Source organism: Gossypium raimondii, chromosome 3 (assembly GCF_025698545.1).
Source record: "Gossypium raimondii isolate GPD5lz chromosome 3, ASM2569854v1, whole genome shotgun sequence".
NCBI classification, from domain to species: domain Eukaryota; kingdom Viridiplantae; phylum Streptophyta; class Magnoliopsida; order Malvales; family Malvaceae; genus Gossypium; species Gossypium raimondii.
The window spans coordinates 55,845,566-55,860,067 of NC_068567.1; the positions used below are offsets into that span (position 1 = coordinate 55,845,566).

Here is a 14,502-nt window from a genome sequence, read left to right on the forward strand (position 1 = left end):
CAACAAGCAACGGATCTTGAGAAGTGAGTAGATAAGAAGAAGGATCTAGAGGAGAAACTAGCCAAGAAATACATAAATTTTAAAATGACCATTGTGAAAGTGAAAGTTGAGATGAGAAAGATAGTCCATTTTATTCAAGATTTGACTTTGCTACATCTCCAAGTGAATTGTAGCCCTTTTAACATATGTAATGTAACGACCTGAAAGTCAGTGGTGTTAGAAAATACGATTTTGGGACCTCATTTCCATAAATCGAACTCGTAATTATTTTTATTAAATAGTTACGAAGTTGTATATTGGGTGAATTGAATTTTTGATAAGTAATTTTATCGAATTAATGATTAATTAAGGTACATGGACTAAATTATAAAAGTGATAAAAGTTCAATTACTAAAGATTTTTATTAATTAGAAATAGAATAGAGATCTAGGAACTTATAGTGGCTGATTATTAACTAAGGTATACATATATATTATAAAATTTTAGTTTAATTAAAATTACAAAATAAAATAGGTTAGAATATAAATAGTGGAGAGTAGGTGGTGGAAAATCACATTTCCTCATCTCTTTCATGCAAACTTGAAAATAAGAAGAAAGGAAGGAGTTTCGACCATTAGGGGTTTCAACATTTAACTATCAATTGGTTAGTGCAATTTAGTCATTTTCTTGTAATTTTTATATTTTTGAAATCTTGGAAGCTTAATCTACCTGACCCATGTGTTATTCTTTGGAGCTATTAAAGTTTTAGAAAGATTTCATTGATGAATATTTGAAGTTTTAGGTGTTAAATTGATAGATTTTAAGCTTAGAAGTGAAAAAGGGCTAAATTGTGAAGTTAACTTATAATTTTGTAAAATAGAGACTAAAATGCACAAATTTCAAAATTTGTGGTAGAAATGAAAAATTGGAGGTCCTAATTGGACTATAGTGAAATCAGGTTGACAAATTGAGTTCTGAATTGAAAGTTAAGTTAGTCTCGGTTTTACGGACTAAATTGAATAAAATTGTAGAGTTTGTGTAAATTTTTAATTGAGTGTGAATTTGATTGTGTATTGATGATTTGGTGTGTTTATGTTAATTTGTACTTAACGTCGACCCGAATTCCTCAAAAAGGAAAGGAACAGATAAAGTCGTTGACGAATAGCTCAGAGTTTACGGTTTGTGTTTCTATAATCCGAGCTACTTCGATTGCTGCATTTATGAACTGTATTGTATGGCAAGATTATAAGGTAAGTTGAAAATGATAAAAAAAACGAGTTGAATTAATTTGATTGGGATTGATTGTTTATGATAAAGACTAAATTGAATAAATCTGAAAATATTGTATATTGTTATAAATGTGAAATTGAATCTATATTGTGATTAATTATGTTGTCGCATATGAGATTTGATGATGGTTTGATGAGATTATGGTATGGAAATGAGAAAATAGCTTATAAATGAAACTGAGAAATGGTTATCCTATTAGTTGTTCGGGTACAGTCGAATATAGTTGGTATGCCATAAGGAAGGAAAAGTTCAGGTTTATTACGACTACGAGTCGAGGAGTGTTGGGAGCACCTATACATAGGTTATATCGACTAACACTGGGTGCAACTTACTATTTTGGATTTATTCGATAGGCATTGGGTGCCAAACTAGTGTGATTGGTTTGATCCATGTATCCTTCCAAGTTTGAGTCAAGTTAATAGGGAATTATAAGTGTAAAATGGGATAATAATCTGAGAAATAAATTAATATGAATGTTCATTGATATAGAAAGCTCTGAAATTGGAATAGAAATGTATATACATAATGATGCTCTTGATGTATGGATAAGGTAAGTAAGTTAAATAGCTTGAATGGTTGATGATTGAAAGGTTAATTGATTGATTAAAAGCTAAAAGATTAAGTAGTATAGATATGGTCATAACCTTGTACATTGAAAATGTTAAGGGCATGACTTTGAATTGCTAAATGTTTGACATTGAATTGAGTTTGTGATGATTGTATTCTTGATAGATGAATTGATATGAATTTGTTGTGTTGAAATGTTTGGAAATGAAAGAAGATATAAGTGAATAGGTATGAAATAATGATTAGAATTAAGTTATTGGGTATGCATATAGTTGATGGAAAAAGGGTAAACTAGATATGTATTTAAGATAGCATGTTAATGAATGAGATTCTAAACATGTTAGGTATGGACTTGATCATGTTTTGATAATGTTTGGCATTTATTGGATGGCGTTTTGGTTGTGAATTGATGAACTTGTAATTGTGGATTAGGTGTATGCTTTAAGCTTGAATGGGTGAATTAAATGGTAGGTTGAGATGCTTAAAGTCACCATTTGATATTTATGTTTGGCCATGAAATGGACTTGTATTGGGAGATTTTGACCATTTTGGCAAGAAAGTATTGATACCTATGCCATGGTATCGATACTTGACCATTTGAACAATTTTCTCAAACAAACAGAATGCCAAAATGGTATCGATACTTAAATGGGCATCGATACCTTTTTAATAGGTGTCAATACCACATGACATGTATTGATACTTGTGATTTAAATGAAGTATTTTTAAAACATCAAAGCTAAAACAGGTATCGATACCTACTTAAGAATATCGATACTTACTATGATTTTTGAAAATTTACAATTCAGTCATATTTCATGCTCGGACTTCCAAATCTTGCACTTGTATGCTCGGTTTAAATAGAATTGAAGTGTATGTTTAATTATTATTGTATGATTTGATTTAATTTGAAATGTCTGACAAAGTTGTCCCGACAACGAATGTGGCATCCCGTTGCTCAGACTTGACAATCGAGTCGAGTAATAGGGTGTTACATGCAACATTAACCAATATGCCATCAAAGGGTTTTCTCCTAGTATTGTTGTGTACTTTTTATTTGGTTCAGAGTGGGAATCTCTAAGGTCTCGAATGGTGGAGATTATCATTATCTATTTTTTTCTTGTGACTTTTAGTCCTATCAACGATGATGCTAATTTGCCATCTTCCGAAGATGCTCATGCTAGTAATGACATTATTCTTCCATCCACTAAAGGTGTTGTAGCTGTAGGGTGATGTTGTAAATATCATTGATCATCTGCAATAAGTACATTTTATGACGGCATTTGTAAAATAAGTGTATCTTAGTCTTGCATTTGCATCAAGTGGGAAGAATTAAGAGGCAATCTTCTTCCAATTTGGAGAACTAAAATAGAGAGTTGCATTGTTGACGTCGAAGAGGTAATTGTTGAAAAATTTGAAGGTTTCCTCAAATCTTAGTCCAACATCCTGTAAGAGCTCTTAAAGTGTTATGTAAGAAAATAATGTAGGACCATGTCTACTCTCTCAACATCGAGGAGGAGCTAGCTCCTCGATTATGGCAATGGGGGAGAGATTTTGATCCTTTTAATAAAGAAATTTGAGAGCTTGTTTATGCAGACACCCACTTAATTATGGACGGCGCCTTGAAGAAATGGAAATATTAAGAGTATGAAGGCAGATCCTAGTGAGTTATTTTTTTTGAAATAAAAAAGACTCCTTAAGAGGTAAGCGTAAAGAAGTCGTAGTGGAAGAAGCTTGGAGAAGCTAAGACCCTTAGAGGTTTTGGAGATGAGCTTGACCTTGACTTAGCTTGATGAACTCTGAACTGTAAGAGGATGAATGATATGTCCTTGATTTTTTCTCGATGATATGGATATGAATAAATTGAATAAAATTTCTTGAAGGGTCATTGCTTTGTCAAAGCACATAAGGGCTACAAGAAGTAAGGATAGAGCTAGAATGAACCCCTTAATGGTAGTTGTTTAGGAAGAATGATTATACTATTGTGCGAGATATCCTAAAAGATTGTTGGTGAGGATTTGTTGAATCTGCTTCTCAAGATATCTTGCACTCCACATAATGTTTAGTCTACGTTTGGCATGCTCACCGATCTACTTATTATTTCTACATTCGTTGGAATACTTAACGAGCTAATTGTTGAATTCTTACCAACTATCTAGGCAAAGGTTTTTGGTTATACACCTTTTTATTTGCACCCTCTCATGTTTTGCTTCAAAGCATCCATTGGTATTTGAAGGGCACTAGTTATGTTAACAATGCCTTTTGTGATTGTCGAGGTTGGATTCTTATGGTGCCAACTAATAGGAGTTCGCACTACGCGAAATTACTAGCCACAATATTGTCTTTCCATTATGTTCATAGAGCTCTATTTTCATCAATTCATTCCTTTTGCATATGCTAACTATCTATATGGCAACGTTGATGCCTATGTTATATTTGTTTTGTGTAGTAGGACCAATTATAGTAGAAAGTAGACAACTACAAATATAGTAGTATTGTTCTAAAAAGGCAAAATGAAATGTTTGTAGGTTTTTCTTTGGTGGGCTGACAAAGATATCTTTTCTTGACTATCCTCGATCTTTTAGCCAAGAGTGAATGTAGTTTGGCTTTTTGCCTCTTTGGTTGCACTATTGCTTTTGTAAGTTTTGGCACATTTCACGTGGTAGATGCTTCCATGTTGGAGGGGATATGGTAGCTTCATTATTTTAGCATCTCTCCTTAAGATGTTTATACAAACTTAACCCTTTTTAAGGACATTTTCTTGCCCTTGTTGTTGCTTCCACTATGACTAATGCTTAGTGGATTAGGTCCATCATATTCAATTTTGTCCCTCATCCTTGAGTATGATTTCCGCTTGGTTTGCTTACTTGATAAATTGATGGAGGTGTCTTGCTGAATGAAAAAAGTCACATAATAAGTATGTGATGGTTGGAGGCCTTGTCAATTAGGATGTGACAAGATAAATTTCAAGAAAGATATATATATATGTGATTACTTAAGTGGATAAGCTTTTATGTTGGGGAGCCTTGAATTATCCCCCTTCATAATTTATTACCATTTAGGTGTTGATGTAAAAAATATATATCCAATTTAATATAAGAATGAATTGAGAAATATCAACAAAGAAATTGATTTTATCTATAAAAAAGAAATTGATTTAACACTTCATATGACCTTTCAAATGAACTATGCCATCTAAATTCTTAATTTTTACCAAGAAAGCGATTAATTGGATAATTTGACTAAAGTTAAACCTGCCAAGAAATTGAGGAAAAAGACTTGTGCAACTGTATATAAAGTCGAAGCTGAAGCTCGAACATTAGTTCCTTTCTCAACCAATCATAAAGTTTCCCATCTGTTTTTTTCCTTAAAAAAAAAAAAGGTTGTTGCAAAATTTTTATTGAGAGAAATTAGGGTTAACGTTCGGTCGAATCGAGTCGAATTTAGTGAAAAGATTTCGAATTAATTGAGTTTATGAGTACTATTTTATTATCTTAATTTAATTTGAATTTTTTTCGAATCAAGTCGATTAAAATAAAATTCAAGCCAAATTAAATCGGGTGAAATAGTTCGAGTTAAATTAAAAATAAAATATTATTACAATATAATTAATTTCATATTGGAGCACATAAATTTGAAATTATATATATTTGAAAACTTTTTCAAAACAAAATAATAATAACATGATACTTTAGTATGATAAACTTGAATTATTAATTAACTTATTTAAGTTTTAAAATTATTATTTTAAAATCTTTTAAAATTTTATATATTCTTTAGATTTTTTTAATAACTCAAAATTTAATATTTTTTTATAATTTTTTCGAATCAAATTTTCTTCAAACTCTAAGTAAAACCTGATATGCGTCTGCTATGTCACAGTGACGCATTCAATTTGCTCTGATATTTGAAAAGCAAAAATGCGAATTAGAGGGAAACCCCCTCCCCTACAAAAAAAAAAGGCAAACAGTGGGAAAGCGTTAAGCGTGGTGTAAAGAAGGCTATTTGTCCTTGTAAGCATAGCATAACACAACACAATCTGTATGCTCTATGTTGCTACCAAAAACCATGGGTGACAAGAAGTCAACAAAATAAAAATAGAACAATGTATTCTTTGGCTTACTGTAGTATTATAGACTAGTAGAAGAAAGTACTTTCTATTTCTAACACAACAAAATAAAATAAACACAATGGTGGTGTTGCTGTAAGCTAAGGCTGAGTTAATGGGGGAGCTCTACAATGCACATTCTCTCTTTTCGTTTTCTGTAACAGTTAGCCAGTGACCCACTCCTGCAGTCCTGCTCACCATCTCCTAATCTCAACTCTAACAGACCATTTCCAAGTGAAGAGAAAGTGAACCAAAAATTTACCCAACAACCACCTGTTTTAGGCTTTTAGCTCCTACACTACATTACATTTTTATTTATATTTATTATTACATATAATAAATGTAATAGAATAGTAACAAAAGTACAGGACTCTCTTTATAAAATCCAACCCCACTCAGCAACATTGTTGTCAAGTCTACTTTCTTGTCTCTCTTTCTCACTCTGTGTTTTTTTTTTTATATTTCCGTTCTCTTAGTCTTATCTGAGGAAAAAAAAAAGAAGAAACAAAAACAAAAGAAGAAGATACCATGCTTGGTTTAGCCTGGAGATCAGTAGCATTGGGCTTAATTCTACTTGAGGTTTGGTTTTCTGTTCAAGTGGAGTGTTTTCCGGCTTTGTTTGATCGGATATCTCGACTACCGGGTCAACCCAAAGTCGGGTTTCAACAGTATGCGGGCTATGTGACCGTTGATAAGAGAAAGCAGAGAGCTTTGTTTTACTACTTTGCTGAAGCTGAAGTAGATCCAGCATCCAAACCTCTTGTCCTCTGGCTCAATGGAGGTCTCTCACTTTTTTCAGTCTCTCGTTCAGGCCCACAAGATAATGCTTCTATCACGTTTTCTAAGTTCTTGTTGTGAATTATAGGACCTGGATGCTCTTCACTGGGGGTTGGAGCCTTTTCTGAGAATGGACCGTTTAGGCCTAGCGGGGAAGTGCTGGTCAAGAACGAATATAGCTGGAATAGAGGTATGCTTATGTATTTACGGTTGTTTGTTCATGTTGTTAATTATGGTGTTTTTGCATTACTGGTAAGTGGATAGGGGTTTTTCAGATCTTAGAAACACATGCCTGCACAAGCACAAGTTGATTGTTAGCAATCTCATTCTATTGCAGAGGCCAATATGGTGTATTTGGAGGCCCCAGTTGGAGTTGGCTTCTCTTATTCCGCTGACGACTCCTCTTATGAGGCTGTTAATGACAAGATCACTGGTACCACTCTCTCCAATCTAAACCCATTTTCCCTAATGTTCACTCACTTTAATGTATGCAAATAACCTTAAGTTGCAGAAGAAACAGAGTTTCTATACTGAATATTCAATAGAGCTTCTTTGCCTTTTTATTTATTATTTATTTTGGGGTTATCTTACTTTTTCCCCTTCTTTCTTTGATTTCTTTTATCACGCAAAGGGGTCCGAGAATATTTCACAATGCTGTAGTGACATTGCCGTCCGTATTTGTTTTTCACTTTACAATGATGCCATGTTCATTCATCACTGTTCTTATTTCGTTTTTTTTTTTAATTTCTTTTCCTTGTCTGACAAAAGTTTACCCCCCCCCCCAAGTTACCTTTTATCTTTCTAACTTTTGTCTCTTTTGTTATTGTAGCTAGGGACAATCTGGTATTTTTGCAAAATTGGTTCCTCAAATTCCCCCAGTACAAGAATAGAAGCCTCTTCATTACAGGGGAAAGCTATGCTGGTATCATTTTGCTGTTCAAGAACATAGTATTGTTTGTTCTAGTATGAAATGTGAATCAGCACTGATTTTGTTTCTAAAACCAGGCCATTATATACCCCAGCTGGCTGAACTTATGCATCAGTTTAATAAGAAGGAAAAGCTGTTCAACTTGAAAGGAATCGCTGTAAGTAGTTCTGCAAGGAAATTTCAGTCCTTTTTTCCCTTTTGGGGATTTTCTTTTACTTATCTACAACATCCATTCCTGTTTGCTCCAATTGATTGTAGCTTGGCAATCCTGTTTTGGAATTTGCTACTGATTTTAATTCGAGGGCTGAATTCTTCTGGTCTCATGGACTAATATCGGATTCTACATACAAACTCTTCACCACTTCTTGTAATTACTCGAGATATGTCAGCGAGTATTATAGAGGGAACGTTTCTCCTATTTGTTCAAGGGTGATGGGCCAAGTAAGTACCGAAACTAGTAGATTCGTCGACAAGTATGATGTGACCCTTGATGTCTGTATATCATCCGTGCTCTCACAATCCGAAATCCTTACTACCCAAGTGAGTTTAATTTAATAAACTTGAATGTCTAATGTTCTAGTCTATGACTCTATGCTGCTTGTTTCTGACTTGGTTTTCTATGTCCAACAGCAAGTTGGTGATACGATAGATGTCTGTGTAGAAGATGAAACAGTTAATTATCTAAATAGGCAAGATGTGCAGAAGGCTCTCCATGCTCGTCTAGTAGGAGTCCATAAATGGGCTGTTTGCAGCAGGTAATTCTCTTCTCCAATGATTCACCTTGTTTATATGAATTTGAGGCTGGGTGCTTATGATGGTGAATTGCTTAATATGGTCTTTTAATTATATATAATTTGCCCATCAGTGTCCTAGACTATGAACTGCTTGATCTGGAGATACCAACTATCACTATTGTGGGCAGACTCGTGAAGGCAGGAATTCCAGTTATGGTATACAGGTAAAAATGGTCCTTAGTTCAAGGTTTTCTTCATGTTGTCACAAAATGGTACTCACAATAGACGTTTTCGAATATAGTGGAGATCAAGATTCTGTTATCCCATTGACCGGAAGTCGAAAATTAGTTAATCAACTAGCGGAGGAATTAGGTCTGAAAACAACTGTGCCATACCGAGTTTGGTTTGAGGGGCAACAGGTAAATACGAATGGAGATTACTGATTTTTGAAGTTTATGGTAATATTATGATTTGTGGTATTATTACAATAACTATTTTTGGTTTGCAGGTTGGTGGGTGGACTCAAGCTTATGGTAACATCCTATCGTTTGCCACAATAAGAGGAGCATCTCATGAAGCCCCATTCTCGCAGCCTGAGAGATCACTGGTTCTATTCAAGGCATTTTTGGAAGGCAGGCCATTACCAGAAGCATTCTGATCTCTGCTCATCAGTTAAGTTGTTGTGTCGAGAATACAGTTGGAGCTTGTAAGTAAGTTTGATGCTTAAGTCTGAAGTTGAAAATTGCATTTGTTTGTTTGTTCCTTGGTTTGATTATCTTTCCATGTAGAAACATTTTTGTAAAGCTCTTGAATCTCAAGGAAAGGAAATATATATTTCCAAAAAGAAAAAAAGCCTTTAACATCTCTTGTCCTGTTGGGGAGTAATGTTTGAAATGGAACCTGGAGTCTAGAATCTTATTAGTTGATGTTGATGTTAAAAACAAGCAACAAAAAGGAGCATGATTTTGAGGGGAGGGGGGGGGGGGGAGGTCAAGCAGCTGGTAAAGAGCTTGTAGTGTTGTTGGATAGTATGATGGGAGCTTCAACTTGCATTTCCAAGAAATTGAACTCCAAAGCTAGTATAGGCTTTGATAACATAACCGATATGCTTAGGTTTCTTGCATTATCTACCACTTCCTCGGCTGTAAACCCTCTGCTTTCAGAATCAAGGTTTCTTTCCTTCTTTAATGGTGATGGCCCTGATACCTTTGCTGGCCGCACTGCTCGTACTCTATCATGTCAAATATTCAGAACAGTATTTCATGTCAACACCATTAGATTTTTAACATTTGAGTGCTAACGGCCATGATATAAACATAGGGTCAAATGCATCATCATCATCATAATAGTAATAATGATACATGGGATAGAAAGTATCTGAAACACCTGCAGGCAAGGCGGCATGAATACTTCAAAAGGTTGGCATTATACTCTGTTTGGCCACTGTAATTTCACAACAAAAAAAGTTAAACGTCTACTTCAAAGTGGACTGCTCAGTGAAATATAAAACCATGTACGAAATTACCTAAAGCTTGGAAGTGACATTGTGATCGATGGGCCCATCCATTTGTTGAATTTCGGTGTAGGCACTGCAATCACCAAGTTTTTAACCAGAAAAATACCATAAAATCTATCACAAGTATTAACGCCAGAAGCAAAGACAAGATACAATAAATTTGTCCCCCTTCCTGAGCATGATCATCAGGTGTGTTTAAGCATAATGTGAAGTGAATTTAATTTATGTATTAGATAATGCGCTGTTTCACTTGGGATGAAGGTAATTCCAAGGAACCAGGATGGCATTTCCCAAAAAGTTAATTCTAGCCTATATGACAAGTGCTTGACTAACTAACCTAAAGCTTTTTTGTGAAACAAAGGCATGCAGATTCAGATATAAAACAGTTTAAAGCTTGCCTTGAAATGGTAAAGCACAGAAAAGCATTCATTTGTGAAGCCAACCTCTTGGGCAGATTATTTTACTAACAAGATAAACTCTTGTTTAGGTTATTTAGAATTGGCTTCTAATCTTACAGGAAAATGAGGAAAATGAGGAAAATGAGGAAAACAAGTTATTTCATATTCTTAGGAAGGATATTCTTAGCAACTTCCAAATGCCATGAGAGTTCAGCACATAAGTAGGATCAACTATGAACTCACCATCAGTCAGAAGTTTGATATTACAGATATCTGATGAAGCAGGACCCACAACTTCTGTCACCTGAACGTCCATGCAATCTTTTGAGTGGCAGATTGTTGTGCCCACACCAATCATGTTTAGAAAGCCACCAAATTTGTCCTTTGTTTGTCTAGGAACTGGTGTAATTCTCTGTTTTCAAACAAAACACACAAACCATGATTCATAAACCAATAATAAACATGAATTGTATTGCCTGTGGCCTAGCAACATATAAAAGGCTAAATTGCCATGTGAAATGGATTTTTTTAAGCAGCTTTTATTCTAATTAATACCATCAATGTTGTAATTCAGCCAACCCCTACCGGAAAAGAGCTCATCTTGACAAAGAAGTTGACACATGTACACTTACAATTTTCATGGTGGTATACAAATTTAGACCAATCTTATAGGCAAGAAAATTGTGCCAGAGCTACAGTGAGTCTGGCAGAATGAGGACTACCTTTGAAAATCTGGCTACTTGACTTGGAAGCCCTACCTCCTGCAAGAAGACCAGGGAAAAAAAAATGCAAGTTCAAACTTCAAGTAGTAGAAATAAAGGAGTTATGCGCATTAGTTACTTTAACAATGCCCCTTGATCACGGTGTAGAAGGAGCTCTGCATCCCTATGTTGAACCATTGGAATTGCAGGAGTGAAGGTCAACTTGTATGATGGTGTAGAGTTAGAATTAAAGCTGTAATCAAGTAAATTTGGCCAGAGATCCAGTTTTAGTTGCTAAAAGACCATTCTAAACTTCCATGTCCTACCTTGCGTCCATGGTGACAAGCTTCTTCACTGTTTACAAGAACCCTGGCTGCCCAACTGTTCAAATTTAAATTAGGAAATGAAACAAGAAGCAGAGGCAATTAGTTTGAATACAAAAAGGAAATAGAAGAGAAACAACTATAAGACAAGGCATGAATGAAAATGATAATTTGACAGTCCATCCATATTCTAATGCTTCTATACAAGTCCATTAGGTTTTGATAGGAAACAAGTACAAGGCCGTTAGGTTTTATTGAGTGGAACTAGGTGATCCAAGCAGTGTAAAGTGATCTTCTTCCTGATGCATGAACCTGACACACTTCCTACAGAAAAATGGCAAGTTGCTCATGCCACTTGAGGAAGATACTTGCTACTATACCAAATGTGACTAATAACACTGAATGATTCCTATGGAAGCATAAATTAATGAACAATTATAAGAAAAGCCGCATAATACAATAAGTAATAAGACACAATTCAAGTTATAAAAGTTTGACTGACCAACATAGTTAGCACATAAAGTGAAACGCAATTGAGTGGTGGGCACCACCTTATTTTTTGCTAGTTCAAGCCAAACCTTGAGGAAACTGGTACATGAATACCAAGACAGAACAGCCCTGACCTGACTTGTAAAGGCTTAAGGCCAGCGAATTCACTCAATTTATGATGCATTTCCTCCATACATGATATATATAATTAACTAATTTTTTTAATCAATCTCAGCGAAAGAGGGCAGAACACATACGCGCAAGACGTTGGGGGATTCCACACAATTCCTGCTATCACCACAAGCTGGCAAAGAAACAGTTGACATGTGATCACTTTTTACTGGTTAATATCATCTCTCAATACCACCTAATACATGATAAAAACGTTAATTGAAAATGAGAGTACGAAACCTCATCAAACACCCCAGCAGGGCTGTCATCGTAGTTGGCAAGGAAAAAACCACCCAGTGTGTATCTGCATTGTGCATGCCATGATTAATTTGTGAAAAGCAAAAACCATGAAATTCTGAAACTCCACAATCAACCCCCATAGAATTTTTAAGTAAATACGACTACCCAAAAGCTTCAACTAGGCGTAATTCCTTGGGTATGAATGCTCTAACAGTTTCAGCTTTGACAAGATGGAGTTGATACAAGGCACTGGGATGAAATTCAGACAAATTTAATAATTACATCGACACATATATATATTATTCATATTAACCAAATAATATAGATAAAAAGCTTAGAAAGTTTGACACTGACACTTTACCTGCCTTTGAAAATCCAGGGTGGATTGCCATAGCCTGGTGAACTTTTTGTTTCTCCCAACCCCATGAGACTCGCAGCTGGGAACCTAATTTCTTCAACAGCAAGGAGATGCCAAAAAATAAGCCGAACCCAAATGATCCCACCACCCAATATGCAGAACAATGAAGTGGAACCAACTTATGTTATAGCAGAATCACAAAATTAATACAAAATTATATATGGCAAGAAGGAAGATGGAAAAGCAAGCAAGCAAGGGAAGAGTAAAGAAGAGTGTGTGTGTGTGTGTAGCGGAGAGAGAAAGAGAGACTAATTTGAAAGCCAATGAAAGAGGAATTTAAAGAAGAAACCGACAGAAGGAAGAGAGAGAGGGCACGATAGGCAGGCGGTATTTAAGTTAAGAAGTGGATAGACTTTTACTTGCACATCCTTTCATTTCATCTAATTCTGAGCTTTTCCTATGGCTTGGCGCCAACTGAATATACCATCTCTAACTTGATCTTCCCTAAATCCATTTCCTGATCCGGATAAGATTTTCGGTGTCGGGTCCAGTATGTCAATTCCTTTGATGTATCTTGGTCTTGATGGTGGACTTTAAATCCATGATTTTAGCTTTCTTTTAAGCTTGCCATCTACTACAATTCTTACCCATGCTTTTTCTATTATTACATTTTTCTCAATATGACCGACTTTAATTTTAGTTAATTTATCACACCCATTTTCTCTCCTATGTTTTTGTTTTAACTTATAGTTGTGAGTTAATTTTTCGACCATTGCTCTCTAAATTTTGAAATGTTTTAATTACATTCTATATTATCAATGTTATATCAATCGGTCATTTTGTTATTTAAGCCATTCATTTAAGCTGTTAAATGACAAGCTAAATCTTATATAACTTAATTTAAAATGAAAATTTTAAAGAAATAAAATTTTGTCGCATAAAATTTTAAAAGTAAAACTAAAATTAGAGTGAAATTGAAAAAAAAGTAAATATTTTTTTGAAAACCTCAATTATGCTTTTAAAACATTCATTTTGCAAAATCCAATTCATTCTTATTTTTTCTTTTTAAATTATATCACATAAGATCTAACATATCATTTAATAGTTAAATTAACAATTTTAGTAACAAAATGATATGATTGATATTCTCAACAATTTAAAGATATAATTAGAATGATTTAAAATTTAAAAACTAATGGGTGAACTACACCAATGGTCATTTTTGTTTATTTTAGGTTACATTTTAATCACTTATGTTTGAAATGTTATGTTTTAGTCACTTACGTTATCGTGTTGTAACATTTTAGTCACTGAGCTGTTAATTGTTGTTAGCGATGTAACGGTAAGCTAACATGGCACGTTAAATTATCATTTCAAACAAAAATTTGAAGTTAAATTATACAATAGGTCCCCATGTTTTTTCCTTTTAAATAATTTAATTTTTTTTTCTTTTATGATCTTTTAACTTTTCTTTTTTTTTTCATTCAATTTTGTTTCTCCTTCTATTTTCTTACCTTCTCCATTTTTTTAACGTATTAGGAAGTTGAATTGGCAGTAAAGAAAAAAGTAGGAAGTCAGAAGCCATCATTGCCTATAACTAAAACCCATAAACCCATACCATCAGTTAACTATCCAAACCCTCCATCTCTCTCTCTTTACACTCTTTTTCTTTGTTAAAAGAAATGGAGAAGGTAGGAAAACATAGGGAGAAGCAGAAGAAGATGGAAAAAACAAAGTTAAAAGATTATAAAAGAAAAAATTAACTTGTTCAAAACGAAAAAATATGGGGGATCAATTGTATAATTTAACCTAAAAATTTTATTTGAAATAATGGTTTAATGTGCCACGTTAGTTTATCATTACACCGTTAAGTACAATTAACAACTCAACGACTAAAATGTTACAACACGATAACGTAAGTGA

At 34.2% G+C, this 14,502-nt stretch overlaps 2 protein-coding genes across 8 annotated transcripts; one reads left to right on the forward strand and one right to left on the reverse strand.

The window, feature by feature from the left end:
* The first annotated feature begins 6,352 nt into the window (after window positions 1-6,352).
* On the forward strand, window positions 6,353-9,245 carry LOC105794813 (serine carboxypeptidase-like 45). Its single transcript, XM_012624150.2, has 10 exons — window positions 6,353-6,725; window positions 6,810-6,911; window positions 7,059-7,154; window positions 7,551-7,643; window positions 7,727-7,806; window positions 7,908-8,189; window positions 8,280-8,404; window positions 8,515-8,607; window positions 8,685-8,802; window positions 8,892-9,245. Exons 1-10 carry the CDS (start codon window positions 6,473-6,475, stop codon window positions 9,039-9,041), a joined length of 1,392 nt encoding a protein of 463 aa, XP_012479604.1. The 5' UTR covers window positions 6,353-6,472; the 3' UTR covers window positions 9,042-9,245.
* Window positions 9,198-13,121, reverse strand: LOC105794814 (protein NEOXANTHIN-DEFICIENT 1). 7 transcript variants are annotated; one of them, XM_052628555.1, is made up of 11 exons: window positions 12,999-13,121; window positions 12,583-12,673; window positions 12,387-12,470; window positions 12,222-12,285; window positions 12,068-12,114; window positions 11,325-11,379; window positions 11,020-11,058; window positions 10,541-10,709; window positions 9,909-9,972; window positions 9,770-9,826; window positions 9,198-9,614 (listed from the first exon to the last, which is right to left on the reverse strand). In XM_052628555.1, exons 1-11 carry the CDS (start codon window positions 13,012-13,014, stop codon window positions 9,374-9,376), a joined length of 927 nt encoding a protein of 308 aa, XP_052484515.1. In that variant the 5' UTR covers window positions 13,015-13,121; the 3' UTR covers window positions 9,198-9,373. The 7 variants fall into 7 exon arrangements, with proteins under 7 accessions (XP_052484515.1, XP_012479607.1, XP_012479608.1 ...); XM_012624153.2 differs by having other exon boundaries at window positions 12,933-13,048; XM_012624154.2 differs by having other exon boundaries at window positions 12,583-12,666; window positions 12,933-13,043.
* Between the last annotated feature and the right edge of the window lie 1,381 nt (window positions 13,122-14,502).